Source organism: Gopherus evgoodei, chromosome 4, assembly GCF_007399415.2.
Source record: "Gopherus evgoodei ecotype Sinaloan lineage chromosome 4, rGopEvg1_v1.p, whole genome shotgun sequence".
In the NCBI taxonomy this organism is placed as follows: domain Eukaryota; kingdom Metazoa; phylum Chordata; order Testudines; family Testudinidae; genus Gopherus; species Gopherus evgoodei.
Window position 1 is genome coordinate 71,829,301 of NC_044325.1, and position 23,119 is coordinate 71,852,419.

Genomic DNA, 23,119 nt, shown 5'->3' on the forward strand with positions numbered 1-23,119 from the left:
CAGGATACAGCGCGCAACTCCTCTTGCCATCCGTCCTACAACTCCCAGCGTGCAGTGCGCCGGCAGTACCGCAGCGGCACGTCCAGACGGCTGTTGGGGCGGGGCAAGGCGGTGCGTTGCGTACTGGGAGGTGTAGTCCGGCGGCGGCGCGCCAATAGCAGGGTTCTGTGGTTGCCTCCTTCCTCTCGGGACTGGCTCCGCCATATTGCGGCTGAGGAGAGAGGCTCCGTGCGCTGCGCTCCCAGGGTCTGGCTGGACCCAGCGGCCCCCACGGGTGAATATCTCCCCGTGAACCTGAGGGAGCCGGGAAAGGGGCGGAGGGGAGGGGAAGGGATGGATGGGGGGGGAGAAGGGATTTGGGAGGGAACCGGCGGGGGGCGTTGGGGGGAGGGGCGGTACCTGATCCGTGGGTTGCGAAGTTGCGCAAACGGAGCGACTCGCGAACCTCGGCGTGACGCACCGAGCGGCCCGCGCGGCCTGCGCCACCTCGGGCAGGCGAGACCTACCCCTCCCCCACCACCTCGTGTTTCCCGCCCAGCGCCACCGGCCCTACCTGCCTCGCTCGGACCCGGCCAGGAGCCCCCGGTCCGTTCCTCCACCCCACGGCCATCGCCGCTGTGCTCCCATAGTCCTTCCCCGTGCGGCCGCTCCCCGTTACATATCGCTCTTCCCGCGGGTTCTGCTCCCTGGCGGGGCTAGCTGGCCGTTCCTTCTCTCGCTCGTTATTACTTGCTAAGCCCTTCGCAACGCCCCATTTTCCTGCGCCTGTGGTGCGGGGCCTGCTCTCAGGTGCTCTAAGTGAGGATTGTGGAGATCTGTTTGGGTTTGGGGGTTTTTGCCTCTTTCTGTGTGTTAGCAAGCAAGTTTGGTTTTTATCTGTGGCTGGGAAACACTAACCTTTGATGTTTCAGTACTTGATCTATTCACTCTTCAAGGAATTCCAGTACCCGCTCTATTTCAGCTTATTAACCTCTCTTTTGCCATGTTATCTAGCAAGTATGTAAAGGTGGCATTAGGCAATCTCCAGGCCTAGGCAACACTCCCCCTCTCCGGATGTCACTCCAGTTTGGACTTGGCCTGGACTGGCCTCTCCTCCCATCATGACAGAGGGGTGGCTGGCTGGGCTCCATTTGAGCAAATGGGGTGGTTGGCTTGGCCACATTTGAACAAATGGCCTTGGGTGTGCAGGGGTCGCAGTGCAGCTCAAGTTTGGCCCAACCGCCATTTTATTGTGACTAGGGCAAGGTATGGGTTAATATGCCAGCCTAGACTGCTTCCCAGAAATCTGCCACCCAAAGCAGCTGCCTACTTTGCCTATAACTAGAAAGGTCTCTGCAAGTATGTACCAAAACTCTGTACCAAGAGGAAAGCAACTACACAAATAAGGAATATCTAAAAAAATTAAAATTCACCATATTCACTTGTTCATATAAGGTCTTATGATTTTCTGTTGCTGAGTTTTTGAAAAAAGGCATACCTTGTTATCAGAAAGTTACTGCCTAATGTTGGTAGATGCCCAGCCAGCTTGATGTCTGGGACCTAGTAGTTTTCTGTGGAAGTTGTCATTTAAGATGACTGGCAGAGATGAGAACTTGCTACTGTAAGCCAGAGCCAGCTAAGGGAGAAGAGGAGTATGCAAGGAAATGTACCAGCAAGGGATTGAAAGCAGGGCAAAGATGCCTGGCAATAGCAATCTGTGGTTCTGTCTTCCTTTTCACCTGTTGAAAGGTTGGCAAGATTGGAAGTGCTCATTGTCTTGTTTTACATTCTCAAGAGGGTGAGAGAGGGCCCCTTCTACTCCTGGTTTATAATTCCTGACTGCTATCTCTCTCTGTATATGGCTGAACATATATGGAATCCTTAGAGGCAAGACTCAAGTCTTTTCTTTAGCATAGGTGTGTACAGGAGGGATGTTTTGTTTACATGTTTGAGGTTTGTTGCCTTGTGTAACTATTTATAGTTAAAAACTTCCAGGTACAGAAATAAATAGTTAATAAACAATTGTGACTATTAAGAAGGTTTTCTGCCCATTCCAGAGAAGGATGGCAAAGACAGTTCCAAGCCAGAATGGGCCTTGATACTGCAGTAAGCCTAGTGCAGGCAAACCCCTTCGGGGCAGACCTCTGTCACTTCCTTTAGACGTTGTTTGATCTACACTCTTTCACTGTTAATCTGTTTTATTTATTTTTTTAATTTGGGTTGATCAGATTTCTTAATATCCCTAGTTCTGCTTCAAGGAATGTATTTTGGACATTTGAAAAAGTACATGCCATTTAATTAAAATTCAAAAAATTGAATCTTTCTTTTCCTTTAAATCTTTCCTTATAAATGTGCTGCTTGTTGAAGCCTTTCAGTGCTACTCTGTGTGAGATGTAATTTTTTTATGTTAATGTAATTTACCACTTACATCTGAATTGCCATTAGATTTCACCCCTCATGGCTCATCTGATATATTGTCCAAATGGTATTGTTTGTCTACTTTAGGGCCTAGTTCTGTAACACTTTCATATACAAAAAAGTTATGAGATAGAACTCTGGTATTTCAAGGTCCTCAGGGCAGAGACTGTTTTTATGATGTTGAGAATATTGGTGTAAAAATAATCTTGGGTTAAAGCTTACACAGTCACCTAAACTTAAAGAGATGCACCCATACTTTCATATTAAAAATTGAAATGATGTTGTTCTGAACAAAGTTGTTTGGATTGTTAAACCAACGTTAAAGCAGGAGGAGAATGGCCTGGAGAGAGAATTCTTACGGAACTCCACAAATGAAAGGTCTGGTGTTGATAGTGATGGGAAAATGCACTACTCAAAGCTTTTTCTGGAAGGTGTCTCAAATTAGATACCCAAAATCACTAGTCAGTTTTGAAAATCTTGGTCCCTAATGTTAGACCTCTGTTCTGCCACTATTCAAATACTCATCTCATGATGAGAAATCACATCTCACTCTGTGGTCTGGTAGAATGCTGCTCACAGCAAAATGCTTGCATCCTTTCTTAAAGATGAAAATTGCTTTATTGATATTTGGACTCATTTGAGCAAAGTGTAACCTGAAGTACTGTGATCTTCAGAATGAAGTAATACTGACTGGGTTAAGAGTTATAAAATATGTCTTTCAGATGATACATCATAACTGTAGTGTGGCCATGCTGTAAAATGCACCTTTTGGGTTCCATGTTTGCTTCAATGACTTCTATAACCATTTTGTTTAGTTTACAAATAGCAAGCTGATTCTTCTCCTTACTAGTCCTGAGTTTGAAATTCACTTGGGCTTTTTTCCGGGATCCATATTATCCTCAATAATAAAGACTCTGCTGTTAGAACTTGGTTAACAATTCTGTTGATGTATGAGCCAGTTTACGCTTTAGATCACTACCCAATAGCTGGGTTGGCTCTGAAGGAACAAAAACAGTAAACAAATAAAAAAGCCCTTCTTTTCAGAAAAGTAACCAAACATGATTCTGCATACACAGAAGGTGGAGATCTACTGAGTAACAGGGTTCCTTTTTGGTCACTTCAGATCATACCCACTGTTCAAAGAGGAGATAAAATTGGTATAACGTTGTCTGATCAGTGAACTATGCAGCCATTTAAATACATAATTGCTGTATGTCCAGTGCTCTTGCAATATTTCATGTACAAAATATGTGAAAGCTTTGTAGTTTTAGTGTGCTTGCATTTCACAGGCTGTGCTAGTTGGATCTGATGCCCCCAAACAGAAAACTAGTCCCTTGTTTCTCTGTATCAGAAGATAGTATCAGAGGGGTAGCCATGTTAGTCTGGATCTGTAAAAGCAGCAAAGAATCCTGTGGCACCTTATAGACTAACAGACATTTTGGAGCATGAGCTTTTGTGGGTGAATACCCACTTCCTCAGATGCATGCATTTGTCAGACATGCATCTGACGAAGTGGGTATTCACCCACGAAAGCTCATGCTCCAAAACGTCTGTTAGTCTATAAGGTGCCACAGCATTCTTTGCTGCTTGTATCAGAAGAGTACTTCTTCAAGAGTGAATAATCTTACTCTGTAGTTAGTTTTCACATCTCTGTGATGCCCACATGCATTGCCTGATGCTGAAATAATTCCTTTATCAAAGGACAGGTATCAAGAAATATTTTTTATACTTTAAAAAACAATCTACTGGTTCTTCCCTGTACATTCTACTTAAGACTGTAATAAAGAACTTCTCTCACTATAAAGAAGAATCCTATTTCTAACATGGTTTGGATTTTGTTGTCTTGAGTATCTAATTTGACCAGTGACCAGGATTTCTGGGGCTTCATTTAGAAATGACTGATCAAGCTATTTTTAGTTGATGAATAATGCTAATTAACTGTTGTTTTACAGTTTCACCTTTAAACTAAAATGAGTGGCTGTCGTGTCTTCGTTGGACGTTTGAGCCCACATGCCCGGGAGCGGGATGTGGAGAAGTTCTTCAAAGGATATGGACATATACGTGAAATCAATCTGAAAAATGGTTTTGGGTTTGTGGTAGGTGTATCCTCATGTTTCCTCGTTTATGCGGTTACAGGCTGTTAGCTTACTAGCAGGGAGGGGACATCACTTAGGGAGGAAGTGTTTGAAACTATAACAGTTCAGTGGTGAAATGGAAAATGTTTGTGCTTTAAATTGCTTTTTATATAAGCTTAATTCAGATTTTCCCCACTCTAGGTTAGTTTTTGTTCAACAGCAATTTTGTCCATGTTTCCTTTTAAAACTTGATGAAATCTTGGTTCTGAATTCAGTGGGAGTTTTGCCATTGCCTTCAGTGGGGATCAGGATGTCATCCTTATTTTTGAGGACACTAATGACCCTATAACAATTCACTCAAGTGTAAAACTCAGCGGACTTTTGTTCTGGGGGAAAGATTGGGTTTTACAAGAAATGAAAGGAAAAAAGCATATACTGCAGTTTTTACATTATTTTAGTGCTTTGGCCAGATCTCTAGAGCTGTGATACTTAGATCTCAGTGTTTCAGGAGTCAAATTAGTGATCAACATTACCCAAAAGAACCACAGTAGTGTCAATTCATTGTTTCATTTACTATAGTATTATATATTCATATTTAAACAGTATGATGGTATATATATTATTCTCACAGTTAAATGACTGACCAAATGTTATTAACCAACTGTAGTTGATAAAATAATATAGTAAAAGCATCCTGATTGGTTAATAACTTAGATTTGTTAATAAATAAATCACACAATCTTTTAATATCCCGTGCTGCAGGAGACACATTAAAGAACCACTTGCGGCTCATGAGCATCAGTCTGAGTATCGCTGCTCTAAAGAATGACTTGGTGCCAGTTGTTGCCAAAAACAGATTTAAGTGTTTTTCTTTTGAAACCCCACAAATGAATGGAATTCAGTAGTTGTTGCACTCCCTCTTCAATAGCCATCAAGCCACTAGCAAATTATAAAATTTAGTTCTATAGCACTTTTCATCAGGGACCTTAAAGCACTTTAATGTACTAACAAAAGCCTCAGTATTCTCTGTTAAGTAATATTCCCATTTTACATACTGGTGAACTGAGTAACAAGAGATTAAGTGTCTTGGCTGAAGTCACACAGCAAGTCTGTAGTAGAGCTATGAATGGAATCCATAACACTCGACTCTTGGTCGTCTGCTTTAACCATTAAGGGGCAGATTCTGATATCCTTACTCAGTGTATAGCATCTTAATGTGTGAGTGATTTCAGTGGGACTGTTCATGATGTAAGGTGCTGAGTAAGGAGTTCATATTGTCTCTAAATTATTTTCTTCCATGAGATGTTCATTCATTTTAGATATTGTTATGAAATTAGATTTTGTGTTAAGCATTCAAAATGCAAGTACTGCTGATCTTGCTTTCTGCTGTGGTGTCAGTGAGCAATGCAACTGGAGATACTAAATAACTTAAGCACTCTTAATACTGTTAAAACATTTTTCTTTGTGTATTTATTGCTTAAGTACAAGACAAGAGGACTGATTATCATTTTAGAGATCATTTCATAGATTTTTTTCTTTTAGATTAAATTTTATAGAATACTGTAAGGAAAGAGGATAAAGACACAGTTTTTCAAACCATAGTGACCTAAAGTTAGATACCTAAATATGTTGCTTGGTATTTGTTTCTGAAACTCTGCGCACCTACAACTCTAACTGAAGTCAATGGGAGATGTGGGTGCTAAGCACTGCTGAAACTCAGGAACGTTCTTATATAGGTACCCAGCTCCAGGGAAACTTTAAAATATTGGCCTAAGTGAATTGCCCAAGGTAATCTGAGACAGGTTTATGAATAGGAACCAGACTCCCAATCCGGTACCCTAATCCCAAAATGATCCTTCCTCTGATAAGAATACATAGAATAAGAGACTTGTTAACTCATAACATGTCCATATAAAGGATCTGATGATCTTCTTGGGACTAACTCATTGTAATCAATGGAGATAGTGGAACCAGACTGCTGGCACTTAACATTAAAAAGGTTGCAGAGCAGTTTTTAAACTAAGAGATGGGGGAAAGCCGACTGCTGCAGAGGAGCACGTGGATTGGACAGAGACTTCTTAGAGAAGAGTCTATTGATAGAGATTCTCTAGGTTTTAGTCAGGAGGAGAAGATGGAAGAGGCTAATCTAGGGGCCAGATCAGACAAGAAACAGTCACATAAAAGAATCGGACACATCAGGAAAGGGCAGACAAATAAACAGTGACCATTTTTTTAAGTACTTGTATATAAATGCTAGAAGTCTAAATAATAAGATGAGTGAACTAGAGTGCCTCGTGATAAAGGACGATATTGATATAATAGGCATCACAGAATCCTGGTGGACTGAGGACAATCAATGGGACACAATCGTTCCGGGGTACAAAATATATCGGAAAGACAGAACAGGTCGTGCTGGGGGGGGTGGGGGTGGCAGTATATGTGAAAAAAAATGTAGAATCAAATGAAGTACAAATCTTCAGTGAATGCACGTGTTCCATAGAATCTCTATGGATAGTAATTTCATGCTCTAATGAGAATATAACATTAGGAATCTATCGACCACCTGACTGGGACAGTGATCATGATGATGAAATGCTAAGAGAAGTTAGAGAGGCTATCAAAATTAAGAACTTAATAATAGTGGAGGATTTCAATTATCCCCATATTGACTGGGAACATGTCACCTCAGGATGAAATGCAGACACAAAATTTCTCGATACTTTAAATGACTGCTTCTTGGAGCAACTGGTATGGGAACCCACAAGGGCAGAGGCAGTTCTCGATTTAGTCCTGAGTGGCGCACAGGAGCTGGTCCAAGAGGTAACTATAGCAGGACCGCTTGGAAATAGTGACCATAATATAACAACATTGAACATCCCTGTGGTGGGAAGAACACCTCAACAGCCGAACACTGTGGCATTTAATTTCAGAAAGGGGAGCTATGCATAAATGAGGGGGTTAGTTAAATTAAAAGGTACAGTGACTAAAGTGAAATCCCTGCAAGCTGCATGGATGCTTTTCAAAGACACCATAATAGAGACTCAACTTAAATATATACCCCAAATTAAAAAACACAATAAAAGAACTAAAAAAGACACTGTGGCTTAACAACCATGTAAGAGAAGCAGTGAGAGACAAAAGGGCATCTTTTTAAAAGTGGAAGTCAAATCCTAGTGAGGTAAATAGAAAGGAACATAAACACTGCCTAATTCAGTGTAAAAATATAAGAAAAGTCAAAGAGGAGTTGAATGGCTAGCCAAAAACTCCAAAGGTAATAACAAAATGTTTTTTAAGTACATCAGAAGCAGCAAGCCTGCTAAACAACCAGTGGGGCCCCTGGGCGATCGAGGTACAAAAGGAGCACTTAAAGACTTTAGTCATTGCAGAGAAACTAAATGGATTCTTTGCTTCAGTCTTCGTAGCTGAGGGTGTTAGGGAGATTCCCAAACCCGAGCCAGCTTTTACAGGTGACAAATGGGAGAAATTGTCACAGACTGAGGTGTCACTAGAGGAGATTTTGGAATTAATTGATAATCTTAACAGTAGTAAGTCACCGGGACCAGGTGGCATTCACCCAAGAGTTCTGAAAGAACTCAAATGTGAAGTTGCGGAACTATTAACTATGGTTTGTAACCTGTCCTTTAAATCGGCTTTTGTACCCAATGACTGGAAGTTAGCTAATGTAATGCCAATATTTAAAAAGGGCTGTAGAGGTGATCCCAGCAGTTACAGACCAGTAAGTCTAACGTTAGTACCGGGCAAATTAGTTCAAAACAATAGTAAAGAATAAAACTGTCAGACACCTAGAAGAACATAAATTGTTGGGCAAAAGTCAACATAGTTTCTGTAAAGGGAAATCGTGTCTTACTAATCTATTAAAGTTCTTTGAAGGGGTCAACACATGTGTGGACAAGGGGGATCCAGTGGACACTGTGCACTTAGATTTCCAGAAAGCCTTTGACAAGGCCCTTGCGTAAATTAAGTTGTCATGGTATAAGAGGGAAGGTCATTTCATGAATTGAGAACTGGTTAAATGACACGGAACAAAGAGTAGGATTAAATGGTAAATTCTCAGAGTGGAGATGGGTAACAAGTGGTGTCTCCCAAGGGTGAGTTCTAGGACCAGTCCTACTCAAGTTACTCATAAATGATCTGGAGAAAGGGGTAAACAGTGAGGTGGCAAAGTTTGCAGATGATACTAAACTGCTGAAGATAGTTAAGAACCAAAGCAGACGTGAAGAACGTTAAAAAGATCTCACAAAGTGATTGGGTAACAAAATGGCAAATGAAATTTAATGTGGATAAATGTAAAGTAATGCACATTGGAAGAAATAACCCCAGCTATACATACAATATGATGGGGGCTAATTTAGCTACAACGAATCAGGAAAAAGGTTTTGGAGTCATCGTGGATAGCTCTCTGAAGAGGTCCATGCAGTGTGCAGTGGCAGTCAAAAGCAAACAGGATGTTAGGAATCATTACAAAAGGGATAGAAAATAAGACGGAGAGTATCTTATTGCCCTTATATAAATCCATGGTACACCCACATCTTGAATACTGTGTACAGATGTGGTCTCCTCATCTCAAATAAGATATGCTGGCATTAAAAAGGTTCAGAGAAGGACAACTAAAATAATTAGAGGTTTGAAACGGGTCCCATATGAGGAGAGATTAAAGAGGCTAAGACTTTTCAGCTTGGAAAAGAGGAGACTAAGGGGGGATATGATCGAGGTATATAAAATTATGAGTAATGTAGAGAAATTAAATAAGGAAGAGTTATTTACTTGTTCCCATAACACAAAAACTAGGGGCCACCAAATGAAATTAATGGGCAGCAGATTTAAAACAAACAAAAGGAAGTTCTTCTTCACACAGCACACAGACAACTTGTGGAACTCCTTACCTGAGGAGGTTGTGAAGGCTAGGACTATAACAGCATTTGAAAGAGAACTGGATACATTCATGCAGGTTAAGTCCGTTAATGGATATTAGCCAGAATGGGTAAGGAAGGGTGTCCCTAGCCTCTGTTTGTTAGAGGGTGGAGATGGATACAGAAGAGAGATCACTTGATCATTGCCTGTTGGGTTCACTCCCTCTAGGGCTCCTGGCATTGACCACTGTTGGTAGACAGGCTACTGGGCTAGATGGACATTTGGTCTGACTCAGTACAGCCGTTCTTATACGTTAGTGTAAATGAGAAGGAGAGTAATTCTCAGTGTAAAAGTCTGTAAATGTTCATCAGTTTTCACTATGTTCTGCTTTAAGGATATAGACCTGCTAGTTGATGCTTGCTGCACTGTGTAGCTCTTAAATATACACAAATTTTTAAGAGGATATGGAAAAGAATACTCTAGTGGTAAATGTGATTGTATCATTATAAATCTCTGATGCTTATTCCTGTTTCTCTTCTAGGAGTTTGAAGACCACAGAGATGCTGATGATGCAGTTTATGAACTGAATGGTAAAGAACTGTGCAATGAAAGGTAAACGTCAAATATATTTTTTTTCCGTAAAGCACTAAAATAAGTTTTATACTCCAAATATGATGCACTAGGCTCTGCTCCAACATCTGGTTCAGGTGGATCCTTGACAGATCTCCATGTAGGTGGAGGGGTCCATTAGGCCCCCAGTCCTCCATCAGGATATGCTTAGTTTGTATTGTAGAATAGAATTCAACTGTTTTGGGGTGAGGATTTTGTGGGTTTTTTTTGTTTTGTTTTGGTTTTTTTGGGGGGGGGGAGGTTTGGACAGAGATGTTAGGAATTTGTTTTCCCTCCAATATATGTTATACGTCTCTTCCCCAAATGAACAGATGCAATCTTACCAGAAATGTCAAATCCATTCATTTCACTCTTCTCCTCATTAGTCCATCTGCCACTTCCAGAAATTGATCAGAACCTCTTAGCATATGTATGACTTACAAGAGTGCCAAACAGTTATTGTACATGAGAAACCAATAAGTTACTTAATGAGCTAAAAACCAGCTTCCATATTTATCTTAAACCATCAGTGTGGGCCTTTTCTTTCCATAACCTGATGCTGTTTATAGACTCTTGTTCTTCCTTTCTGATCATTAACTCACAATGTTGCCATGAAATTTACTACAGGTCTGCTGTTTAGATGTAATGTTTTGGATGCTTATGAAATATCTGCTGTTGATTCTGCTATGCTCCATCAAATAAAAACTAAGGGCAGGACCTCTCTTGATTCTGCATGTGTACTTCCTATTGCAAAGGATTGAAGTGACTTAAGTAATTACAGATTTTTTTCCCCTCACATTTAAGGGTTACAATTGAACATGCCAGGGCACGAAGAGGGGGAGGCAGAGGCAGATTTCCACAACGGTTCAATTATTACCAGTCACGTAGCAGTGGACCTAGGTGAGTGATTTGGTCAATTTACTGCATATAAAATAACTGGGGATTCACTTTGCTTATAACATTGTTTTTTCTTCTTCGCGTTGGTAGAGAGGGGGAGCTCCACATCCTTACATACCATTGAGGAACCCAGTACTGACATCCCTGTATCTTGTAGCCATTTATTTTTCTGGCTGAGGAGGAAAGATGGGACACCTTTGAGCCAATCATTGCTGCTCCTTAATTGACTCAGGGGATTTGCTGTTAGCAACTTAAGTGGTCCCTCTGTACCCCACAGCTACTGAACAAACACTACTGTGCTTGCACCCCTACTGGCCTGTATGATGCTGAGTTGACCCATTCTTTTTTAGGTTTTTTCCTAACATAACTAGGTAGATAATTACAGATGTCAAGTCAGTACAATGACTTATTTTGAAACCAGTAGAAAATCTTAAGTGTTAATTGACATTGTCTGAAACTGCCAATACAAAGTTGCATGAGTCAGCAAGGAAAGAAGTCATAAATACTTCCCAGTATATATCTGTCCCAAAACCTTTTGTGATTCATATTGGAAAACCAACTCTATATTTAAAAAAAAATTGTAATTAAAAAACCCTTGCAAGTTTATTAATTTTTTAATGTTGGGATCATATGTTTCTCAACGGGGGCATCTCTCTATCTAAGCGATGTGTCATGGGTTTAATATTACTATACAGCATTGGTTCTCCAGCATAAATTCTGTCAACCATTTTACTTGAAAGTTCCTCTTGTGGATCATCTAACCTACCAAGCTTCTAAATTTCCCATTGTCTGGTTCTAAAAAGTTTAATTCAGCAAACAGTGGGGTGGGGTCTCATAGATCATGGTAAGAACCACTGCTGTAGGGACAAAGTGGTAGCATACACAGCCATCAGTATAACAATACAAAAAGGCAGAAGTTGCTGACTGAAAAGAAAGTGACCCCCTAAAGGTCAATCTCCGTCCATGGATGGAATTTAAAAACAGTTACAGTATGGAACATGTATCTACTACATATGCTGGATATACAGTATGTGTGGAAAAAGTATTACTTTGAATTATTTAATGATAGTGTTATCTTTATGTGTATTGATAATGGATTTTCGTAAATGATATATTTTGCATAGTTAAATGACATATCACCACTTTGTTTTTTACCTTAAATTATTTCTAAAGTAAACCATTTGAACTGATGTATTCTGTAGTAGAATTAGTAACTGTGGACTATGCAGAGTAGTATTTTGAAAGAAGGATAAACGTTTCACTGAAATATAATTCTTAATCTCTCTGAAGTTGTTTCAGAGGCAGAGTTCCTCCCAACCACACACCAGTAAAATCTGGGGCATCTAATTTGCATATGCAAGTATGCTAATTAGATTCTTTTTTCTTTAGCGACAGTGACCTTGATGCGGTAGGATTGATCCGAGGTCCAGGCTAAAAGTGAACTTTTAAAGTAGGAAGTGTGATTGAAGGTCGTGGGCATCTGACGTTGTGGCCATGTTCATGACGTCAGACACCCGGTGCCAGACAGGAAGAGACTACCGTTTGAAATAATGAAAAAATGGGACTCAGCCTGCCAGTTTTGGGACTCTGGGACTTCTGTTTAAATGCTCTGAAGATCTGGATGTTCTGAAAAAAATTGGGACACTTTGAGGTATGCGCTGAAATCAAATTACCTATGCTTCAGTGTACAAATCGGTACACACCATTAGGGCTACGTTTTATGGGATAAGGCGTGGAGTTGAAAGAACCATAACACTGAGTGATTCTGGCATCTAAACGAACAAATTAACTTAAGGTGTGACCCCAATGATGTGTGTTAATTTTCTATCATATAATTTTTTCATAACAATAAGCAGGGTTTTTGTGCCAGGGCAAGTAAAATTTTACATGCACGCGCACACACACACACATGCGCACACACACTAGACAGTCCTTCTCTGTATTTGTCATTTCATATGCACCTCGTGTGAGAGTAAAAGGACAGACTAGGAAGCAGTGACAATTGGTTTATCTATCCAAAACTGAGAATGTATGAAACGGTGTCCTTGGGTATATTTAGTACTGCAGTAAGCACTCAAGTCTGTTTCATTTGAAAAATATAACTAAACACAAGGGTGCCCACAGTAGCAGTACAACCTCTTTGAATTGTGATTGTGTGAGACATAAATTGGAAGGAATGAAAAAAATGTTCTAAGTCATCTGATTGGCTTAAATTGCTATCAGTGCTTTTTAACTATCTTGATAGCCCTTACCAGAAACAGCTAAGTGGAAGAACAACTGTCAAGTGGAAAACATTTATCTTCTCACTGTACTGTTGTTTTTCTCCCACTATTCTGATAGAAGTCCAACATAACGCCATTAACAGAACTGTGCATTATTTCTTCAAAAGCCAGTGTGCTTTTTCCAAACTCCCCAATGGTTCTCAAACCCTCTAATGGAGTTGTGGGGATTGGGAGCACTAATTGACTGTTAGGGACTTCCTCTCCCATTCTCCCTCCTCTCCATCCCCCATAACTCTCGATCGGACCTTTTCTTCTTGTTCCTTTTTATACAAATATATATTGTAAACCAAGTTTTATATTTAGCTTCTTTAAAACAAACATTTAATCAATATTCATTTAAAACTACTATATAGTAATTCCTTTCAGTAATGTTTCTTGGCATGAATATTTCTTTTATTCCCAATCAAAGTGCCACTGCCACTTGTATGCAACCAGTTGGCTTCATGTTGTGTTTCTTGAAGTCAGAACATTCTGACCCATAAGAAACTGCCATGGGGCACATTGGCATATCCAGACATTAGCAAGTGCTTGGGAATTGAGACCCATTGGGCTGAATTGTCTTCAGATGTGTGCATGTGTCTCTTTGACTTCAAAAGGCAGAATTTGCCCCTTGTCTGCAAGGAAGTAATTATACTTTCAGTGGGAGTAGCCTCCAGAGTTAATGTGACCAAAACCATTAAAGTACTTAGATTATACTTTTTTGCCTGAACTAATTTAATGAAAATAAATTAGTCTTCAATAGATCTGAAAATGACATCTATATTGACTGCTTGGTGTAAAGTTCTTCCATTGAAATACTAATTTATTGCTAATGTCAGCACTTCCACTCTTATTATGAGTATATGCTTTTACATATAGCATAGAATTAACCAGGGAGAATCTAATCTGCACTCCATCTGTAAGGAAAATAATTAGTATTTAACTCCATCAGCAAACTGTCAGAACACATGAGTTTGTGTGTAAGAGTTTTAAATACTCTGCTTTGGGGAAATGTATTTTATTGTCTCTGAATTCTTATAGCTGGTATGGACCTCCTGTTCGTACTGAACACAGAATTATAGTTGAAAACCTTTCTTCACGGATCAGCTGGCAGGTGAGTTATATTTCAATCTTTTTTTTTTTTACCTTTAATACATTATTTTATTCAGAGCATTTTATTTTCCTGCCCTTAAGGAGGCAGTTTGCAATCTAATCGTGTATTAAAGCCATAATAAATATTTTTATTAAAAGTAAAAAAAGTGCTTGAATTATATATTCCAACACTTAAGAGTAACTAATTTTCAAAACTACAAATAGGTATCATAGTTGACATTTTGTAGTTGGGAAGCTAGTGGTTCTTGCTTGGTTATGATTTTCAGCTGGTGATACTTTGGATTATCTTTTAATTTGGGGTTACATTTGTAACATCTAAATCATTAATCAGTTTAGTAGGGTGGAATATTTGAGATTTCCACACCTTTGAGTTTACATTTTTGTTCTGATTGAAACTTGTATCTTTTTTTAATTGCACTAAACATTTTTTTGAGATGGAGCATGATTGAGAAGAATCCATTAATACTGCATGAATAAAGCAGATTCCAAGAAAGCCACTTAGCCATAGTGTACTTACTGCAGGGGTTCAGATAAACTCTCTTTAAAATTCTTTTTAAAGCTATATCACTGCATTTGTGATGTCTGCAATTTTTTCTAATCCTTAGCTGGTTTAAAAAGAGCGACCACATGATCACTGTTTTTATATTAATGTGTGTGTTTTTCTAATATATTTATTATAAGGAATTAACTTTTCTTTGTGGGCTTCTCAACAGAAATATCTATTGCTAAGCCCATACCCAATTGTGGGTGCTGGTTAATTCTGAAAATCTGACCCCTACACCTGGAAGATCCTAGGATATCAGATTTGAAATTATGATGTTATGTAGAGAAAAGTTATTTTAGGTTCATTTTCAAAGTCATTGCAATTTTCTCCCTCTCTGAGCCCTTAAAAAAAGTAGAATCAACAAGTGAGGTTTATTTTATTTTTTTTTAAAAGTCACTACATTAATGAACATAGATGGTTTTTATTTGTATATTGAAGAGACGGACATGGATAAATTGTGTTAATTTAAGGCTCTGGTTCCTGCAACAAGATCTGCCAGGGCAAACATTCTGTGTCTGTCTGCAGTTTCACTGATGTTAATGGTGCAGGGGTCCACCCATGTGGATCCAGTGGCAGAATTAGGACTAAGTTTGCAAAGCTATGTGCCGTCCTTTCATATGGAAAGCACAATATTTGATTATATGATTCTATTATTAAATAATAAACCTCTGATCAGTTTTAAACTTGATTCAGCAGACAAGTGGACTTCATCTAAATCCCTCTAGTACATACTACACAACTACTCTGTATATGAAGCTCTAAAAATCACTGATCTTGTAGAGATAACATTGAGGTAGGGGTAAAAGCTATAATGGAGTCTTGAGGAAAGCAATAATTTAATGGAGGTATTTACGTTAAAATTAATTCACAGCTTGGAAATTGGATCTTGCAATAACTTTTACTTTTGAATATTTGTAATGGCTTTATTCCTACTAATTACATGTTAGATTTACATCGTCTTAATTCAGATTCACCATAATAAATCTTTTGTGGTTACCTGAGCATGTAAACATATCAATACCTAAAAGTTTGGGGTAAAATTTCTTGAATGCTTAACCTGAAAGTTGAGAATGTTCTGACACGTTTTACACGTGCTAAGTACGCTAGTGCTAATGTAAGTACTCCTGACCAGCTTTGCACTTTGTAGGCTTAGTGTGAAATTACTGTGAATCTTGGCACTGGTCCATTAGAGATGATTTAAGGTGGACAATGTGCCATTTCTTCTAGATTTGTGGATGTATACAATTAAAGTACTTGGTAAGCTAGAAGTGTGACAAATTATAGCAAAACTGTTTTAAAAGCCAATTACTTCTCTCTAAAATGTTACAATTTAAAGTAAAATTCTCTGTACACTTGTAGTTTAATTTTGAAACCATAATACATCAGAATTTGCTAACTATTAAACATTAATAGTTATACTATTAATATGATTGATGAGACTAGAAATATGATAGTTACTAAAATACTGGATTCTAGCTTATCCTAGGATAAGTTCTGGTCTTCGTCTCCCTTTGAGAAATTAGCTGTTTTGAATGAAATAGATACAATACATTGTCTTTAAAACTTGTAGGCATCTGGATGTGTAGCTTCCCAGAATTTGAAACAGGACTATATTTGTCTGCTTTTAAAGCCAGCATCTTCAGATGCAAGAAGTAGTTAAAATGTATGTCCACATCACATTTCTTTCCCTCCCACCCCCCAATTTTATGGCTCCATGTGTGTTTAAAGCCAAACAAATAGTAATTTTAATTACCTGTGCCTATGACAGTGCAAATTTGTTACCACTGGCTTCCCATCAACACTGCCAGTTCTCCCAAAAAATAAATGATAGTTGATCTGGTAATAGATCTGTGATTGCTAAAAGAAACGTAAAAACCATGTCGTCTTAGGACAATATTAATGTAAGTTTATTCTTTTTCACAATTTTCTGTTTTTTTTAAAAATACATTGTCTATTAAATTTTTAATTGCTGAGGATCACAATGATATATTTTTGTGAGTGCAGTGAAACCAAACATCAATCCTCATGAATTGTGAAATTTCATTGCTTTTTTTGAGATTAATTTAGATAGTTTTAAGACCTTCTGTTGGTTGAAGGAGAGCAGCGTCCTAAACTTCCTATATTTATACAAACATATTTCTTCTCTCTCCAAATAATATTGTTAATGTCTTAATCGTATCTTGTTCTGTTACACAACTTTTTATGACCGTGATCCTTAGCAAATCAGAGTTTAAATATTAGGCATTTGTTTGGATGGCTCAAAATTGTAGAACCTAAAAAACTTAATAAATTAGAATGCAATTCTATGTGATTGCCTTACTTAATTTCCTTTTCTTAGCAGCACTTCTAAATTAGAGCATTTTGTTCTAGATCAAGAAAATGTTTGATTTATTAATAACAAATGTATAGTTTTAAATTTGTTGGGTGAAATCCTCACCCCACTGAAGTCCATGGCAAAATTCCCATTGACTTCAGTAAAGTTAGGATTTCACCCTTTATCTCTGAATTACAGTACATGTGTTTAGTTTGCAGTAACGTTTTTTAAATGTGGCTATGGATCATGTATTAAATGTGGTAACTGAATGAGATTGTTTGGGTTTTTAAGCATTTTAAACAAGAAAAATTAGTCACTATTTTGCAGCCTAATGTGTAATTCAGATGCTCACTTTTAGAACTAAATTGTTGAGCTTTATTAAGCATTAAACTGAGTCTTCCATATGCTATAGCAAATGTTCTAAAGTTTATTTCTTAGCTTTTTGTTTGTATTTTTTTCCTCAAATATATTTCTAACCAAGTGCATTTTGAACCTCTTTTAACAGCCTTGCTTTGGGTTAACCCTCGTTTCTCTTGTGTGGAGGAGAGAGAGCCCAAGAGTTTGGGGTTTCTAGTGGCTGAAATTCTAGGGCTTGGCCTGTTCTGAATTTTCCTTTTGGTTCCTATGACACTCCTGTTTTGGCGATCTAGATCTTGGTTTGTCCAGGTTTGAGCTCGATTTGGCTAGCACAGGTCAGCCGCAGGTTCTGTATCCACTTCCGGATGTTGTCAAGTATTTTCAGGGTCTCTGGTACATCCCCCTGAAGCATATTGCTATGAGCCATTCCTCTGCCCTTCTCATGTAAGGGAGTTCCTCTTGGCCAGCTAGGTATTGGACAAGCGACTGTTTACTTAAGGTACCTGCTTATATCATCTGACCACTTGTGGTATGTTGCGGTAAGTAGCCTTGGGCTATAAAATGCGCAATATTATTTAGAGAATGTATTGTTTTTAAGTTTTGCAAATAACTTATAAATATAATTGTATTTATCTTTTTAATCACCTGTAACATTATTTGTTCTCTTCTTTTATCACATTGTGGGGCAAGTAAACATGCTATAGTGTATATTCAGTCTCTGTTGAAATTAAATACAAGTATCTCTTTTGAAATAACACTGAGGTTGTGACACAAACTGGTGAAAGCCAGAAAAATCAGAGTTAAAACAGATTATACTCTTGTAACTCTGAATATTCTGCCGTTTGTCACTTTGTTACAATCTTTGCATTAATTAAACATAGACATTTTGCATTTAATTTGTGTGTATGTAGCTTGAAGTGGGGGTGGAGAAGAATATGCATGTAGGCAATTTTAAATATGCAAGATTCTCATTTAAATGAGGCTTTCCAAAATAGCCTTTATGGTCAGTTGTAAAAGTTTGCATTTAATATCCTATAACTCTTTATCTGGTATGGTTACAATGTTAATTAATGCTTTCATTGCTGCACCATGTTTTCATAAGAGCTGCTTTTGGGATATGGGCTTAATTTAAAAGCAATAATTTGTTTTTATTATTGTAATTGTTACTAAGTAGGCTGAGTTTCAAAAGAAGTCTAAATGCAAAAATTGTAACCTAACAGAGAACTTTACTTTTTTGACTTGCAGATAGCTTGTTAGTGAATTTCATGTTCAAGCTGAACTGTAATTTTTGCTGCAGGACTTGAAAGATGTTATGAGAAAGGCAGGAGAGGTGACCTATGTGGATGCGCACAGAAACAACAGGAATGAAGGGTAAATCCATATTTGTGTATAAATCTGGGCAATACCAGGATAATGATGATCCAATCTTCCTGCTATTTCAAAGTGTAAAAATCACCATACTTAGAGCTAAGGTACTGTTCTTGTTCACGAATTTCCTTTTAGGGAACTTTTGTACAAATTTTGACTGTCCATAAACATATGCTAAGGGACTTGTTGTGGGTAGCCCAGGGAAAGCATGGCTAGAACATTACTGTTCTCTGACGAATCTCCACTGCCAGAATAACTCCTTGAGGCCCATTGCAGACAGGTGCAGGTTAAAGCAGCCATGATAACATGTTTGGGGGAAGAGAGATGTAAATGAGGCCAACTAAAGAAGGGAATTATATTTACTGCTAAAGTTCTAAGGAGGGGGCAGACTTGGCTCATTTGTATTCCTTCTTCCCTGAAAAGCTTAAGCCATATCTTGAAATCCTTCAGAATTTTACCCAAATAAGGAATGAAGGGCAGGCGGATACTCAGGTGTGCCATACGTTGTCATTGCTCCATTGACTCCCAGCTGATGTACAGCAGCTGAGATCTGCCCCCAAGTGATGACTTCAGGAGTTTGTCCTTTATCATTCAATATTATTTAAGATGCGCGTGGGTATTAGAAGTGGTTAGGATTATTTTGTCAATGTCAGTCCAGTTACTAATCAAGCTAGAAAATCAATTTTAAGGAATTAAAACCTGAGCATTTAGATCTAAAAAAACAAACCACCCACTCTAATGAATACAAAATCTTTTTTTCCTCTTTCCTCCATTTTCCCCCATAACTTATTTTTTGTGACTTCCTGATGATCCATAGTGTTGTGGAGTTTGCATCATATGATGATATGAAGAGTGCATTGGACAAGTTGGATGGCACTGAGCTCAATGGGCGCAAAATTAAATTAGTTGAAGATCGCAAATCACACAGGTATGTCACCTGACCTGATAGTTTGTAGGTTGGTATCAGCACTGCCAAGAATTGTCCCATGTTGTTGTAGTATTTAACTCCTTTGCTGTTGTTTGCAATACCACAGTACAAAACCAGTTCCCAGCAGTAGATGTACTATAGAGTTTCAAACAAAATGTTAATTCAGAAACGATAGATTTTTAATGCTGATTTGAGTTTTATTTGCCATCTTTTTGGTGGAGAGACAATTTTATAAAGAATAAAACCTGACATTTCTCTAAATGAGCAAAATGAAAGATGTTACATCCAAAATGTGGCCCACATTAAAATGGTTATAATGTGAAAATTTTCTGCAGATCTCTTCATATTCTTTCCATTATTCAATCTTCAGGAATTTTGCAAAACTGCCTTTCTGGTGAGATCCAGTAAAAAGCAACTAATTAATGTATGTTTTTAAAGCTGTTCTGACATTAATTAGTAATTAAAAGTAATAAAAATGTATGTTAATTTCCGCTCCATCATCTATACAAAGATCTGTCTTGTTAAATGGAAAAAGATTGACAGCAGAACAAGGGATATAATTTTCAAATCTTTGAGCTTGCAGAGCTCTTGTGATACTCAGACATGTTAACGTCTTACTGAGGTCCCAAGGATTGTACCTAATTTACATATGCTTTTATAGGGGGGGGAAATGACTTGTGTGATTTTTGTGCTTGCATTTTTCTTGATAGATGAGTATAAATTGTTTGCATACTCCAAGTTTTAGTTGATGAGGATCTTACAAATGATGGAGAATAAAAAGAAACTCAGTACCTGAAGTGATTGAATGTTTTGTGCAGTGGTTTGAGTTGTGTAGATGGAAATGTTATGGGTGCAAAGTAGCTTTTTTCAAAATAAATAACATCCATTAAAATTCTTAATTTAAAAATACTCCAGAGTAAGACCTTTAATGTTTTTTTCCCAGAAGCAGGTCTCGTTCAAGAAGCTACTCAAGATCTCGCAGCAAATCCAAGTCTGCAAGATCTTCCAGATCAACCAGTAGGTCTCGCTCTCGCAGTCGTACGCCTGACAAAAAATACTCTCAGAAGAGCCACCACTCTAGCGTGCAGCCTTCTTCTCCATCTCCCCGTTCCTCCAAGAAAAAATCTCGTTCTCGGTCTAGCTCTGCTGAGAGCCGTAGTTAGTGTATTCCAAAAGATGTGCCAGTGTGTTTAATTTGAGTCATATTTCCCTAAAAGCTTGAGACAAATTACAAACGGGGGTGGGGGTGGGGGGTGGAAGAATTAACATGATGAGGGGCTAAGCACCTTTTTCATTACAAAATGCATGTCCTCAAATAGGCTGCAGCACATAGAACAGGCTTTCTCTGTGTGTCTGTGAGGAGTGAAGTTGTATGAGGGGAGGTGGTGGGGGCATTGCCAATTAATACAATATTTTGTTTTGTCAGTAAATAATATTTCTCACCTAGTTGCACCATATACACGTAATGTTAGGTTTCAGGTGGAGGCCATACATTGCATTTTTTTTCAGAACAGCATATTTGTATTAGCTTTTGTTGATACTGAATCCATAGAACCTGAAGTGTAGATTTTATTCATTAGTCAGACTCCTATGGCTGTATTTCTTTTTTGTAAGTAGATAACTGAATTCTTTTAGTGGCTTAATATTTGGTTCACCCCCGTTGCTGGGCTGAACTGGCTATTAAATTCCATCTTTAAGAGATCTCAGATAACATTCGCAGTATATAGGTGTCCTTTAGTACTTGTCAGCATATTACTTGCCTGTTTAGGTAGTGAGTGAATCAATATGTTTACCCCTTGATGAAGGAGTCAGAATTTCCTGTTACAGTGGGACATACTATGACCAGATGACTAAGGATTATCAGGATTTTCTTCCAGTTAGTGAGACTTTCAGTAGGATGGTATGGGAAAGAGTGAGGAGGCCCTCATTTGACAAATGAATCCATTAGAAATTGCATCAGATACACAAGTCTCTATGTATTTCCCGGGTTTTAATATGTTTATAAAGGCAGCATAGCTTTCATATTCACAACAAGAATATGATGCTAGTAATTTTTGCTAGTCACACATGAACATGTGTGACTAGCGAAAATCAAAATGGCTGATGAAGGGGAAGTTTATTTTAGAACATGACAGCAGCAAAAATTCCCAGTAAAAGTTTAGTTAAGGTTATGACAGGAAAATTTGGTAATGTCTAAGAGTAAAGAGAGGATATCTTTAAATTTACTGAATGTGCAATAGTTTTGATTAATAGGTATTTCTACTGCAAATAGTATTGTACATTCTTTTAGTTTATTGTGATTGATTAGTATTTTTCTGGCTTTTGAATAGTTAAAAGAAGGGGAATCTTGTTGGAAAAAGTTTGTAAATCAAACCCCAAGGCATACTTATGTTAAATGTACCAATCTTAATACAATAAACAAGCCTCTTTACCTGCTTAGCTCACTGAGTGGAGGAGTTTGTCACCTTAGTGCTGGTACTGCTCATTTTGTAAAGCCTTTGTGAGGCTTTTGTTCTGTCACAAATTATTTGCTTTTATAAAAACATGTTCTCATGAAAGCTAACAAAACACAAACTAGAAACAGAAACGGACACATTTTTGTCATTAGACGCTTTGTGAGGTGAGGAAAGTAGGCCTTAGGGTTTTACTGTCATGGCCATCTGGTGGCTGTTCAGTAGCCTGTGTGAAATGAGTTAAAGGCAAATGGCAGTCTAAATGTGGATCTTAGCCATGTCCAATCACTACCAGTCTCAGCAGAAAGGCCAAGAACTGAATTACCCCATCACCCCAGCAGGGAGTCCCACCGTAAGGACTGAAGTACATTTTCTGGAAAGAGTGGGGGAAACTTGCCTGGCCTATGCTATTTCTGCTCTTTGGACATAGGACCTCTGTCTTCAAGGTTGGCCCCTTTCATAAGCATAACTATTGCTTCTAATCTTGTTTGTGGACTCTGGGCTTGTAAGGGTTCAGTGTGCTTTTAATATATTAGCACTTCACTCGCGTGTAGGGAACAAATGTAGATCACTTAGCAAACAAAACAGAGTTTCATAGTCTGACTTGAGCCCCGCTAAGCAGTTCATATTTTGACACCAGCATGCAACATTGGAAGTCTGCTCAGAAAAGACCCAGGACTTTGAAAAGTAAAATGGTCAAATGTGTCAGAACTATGTGGGAAACCTTGAAAAGTGCTTGCCCTGGCCATGTTTGACTCAGTTGTTTTCTTTCAGTTTCATTCTTTTGTAAACACTAACTTTATCCCCATCTTTAAAATTAAAATGTTAGTGTTAATATTACTTCAGTTCATGCAAGGCAAGCTCTGTTTGCACACACTTAACCCTTTTCCTGGCCTAGTTCCTATATGGTAGGTAAATATAACATGAAATG

At 38.3% G+C, this 23,119-nt stretch overlaps 1 protein-coding gene across 2 annotated transcripts; it reads left to right on the top strand.

Moving 5' to 3' along the window:
- The first annotated feature begins 166 nt into the window (after positions 1–166).
- On the top strand, positions 167–22,174 carry LOC115650193 (serine/arginine-rich splicing factor 5-like). Of its 2 annotated transcripts, none has more exons than XM_030559718.1 (8): positions 167–274; positions 4,350–4,493; positions 9,886–9,956; positions 10,758–10,853; positions 14,153–14,225; positions 18,737–18,810; positions 19,625–19,735; positions 20,679–22,174. In XM_030559718.1, exons 2-8 carry the CDS (start codon positions 4,368–4,370, stop codon positions 20,896–20,898), a joined length of 771 nt encoding a protein of 256 aa, XP_030415578.1. In that variant the 5' UTR covers positions 167–274; positions 4,350–4,367; the 3' UTR covers positions 20,899–22,174. The 2 variants fall into 2 exon arrangements, with proteins under 2 accessions (XP_030415578.1, XP_030415579.1); XM_030559719.1 differs by having other exon boundaries at positions 20,682–22,174.
- The last annotated feature ends 945 nt before the right edge of the window (positions 22,175–23,119 follow it).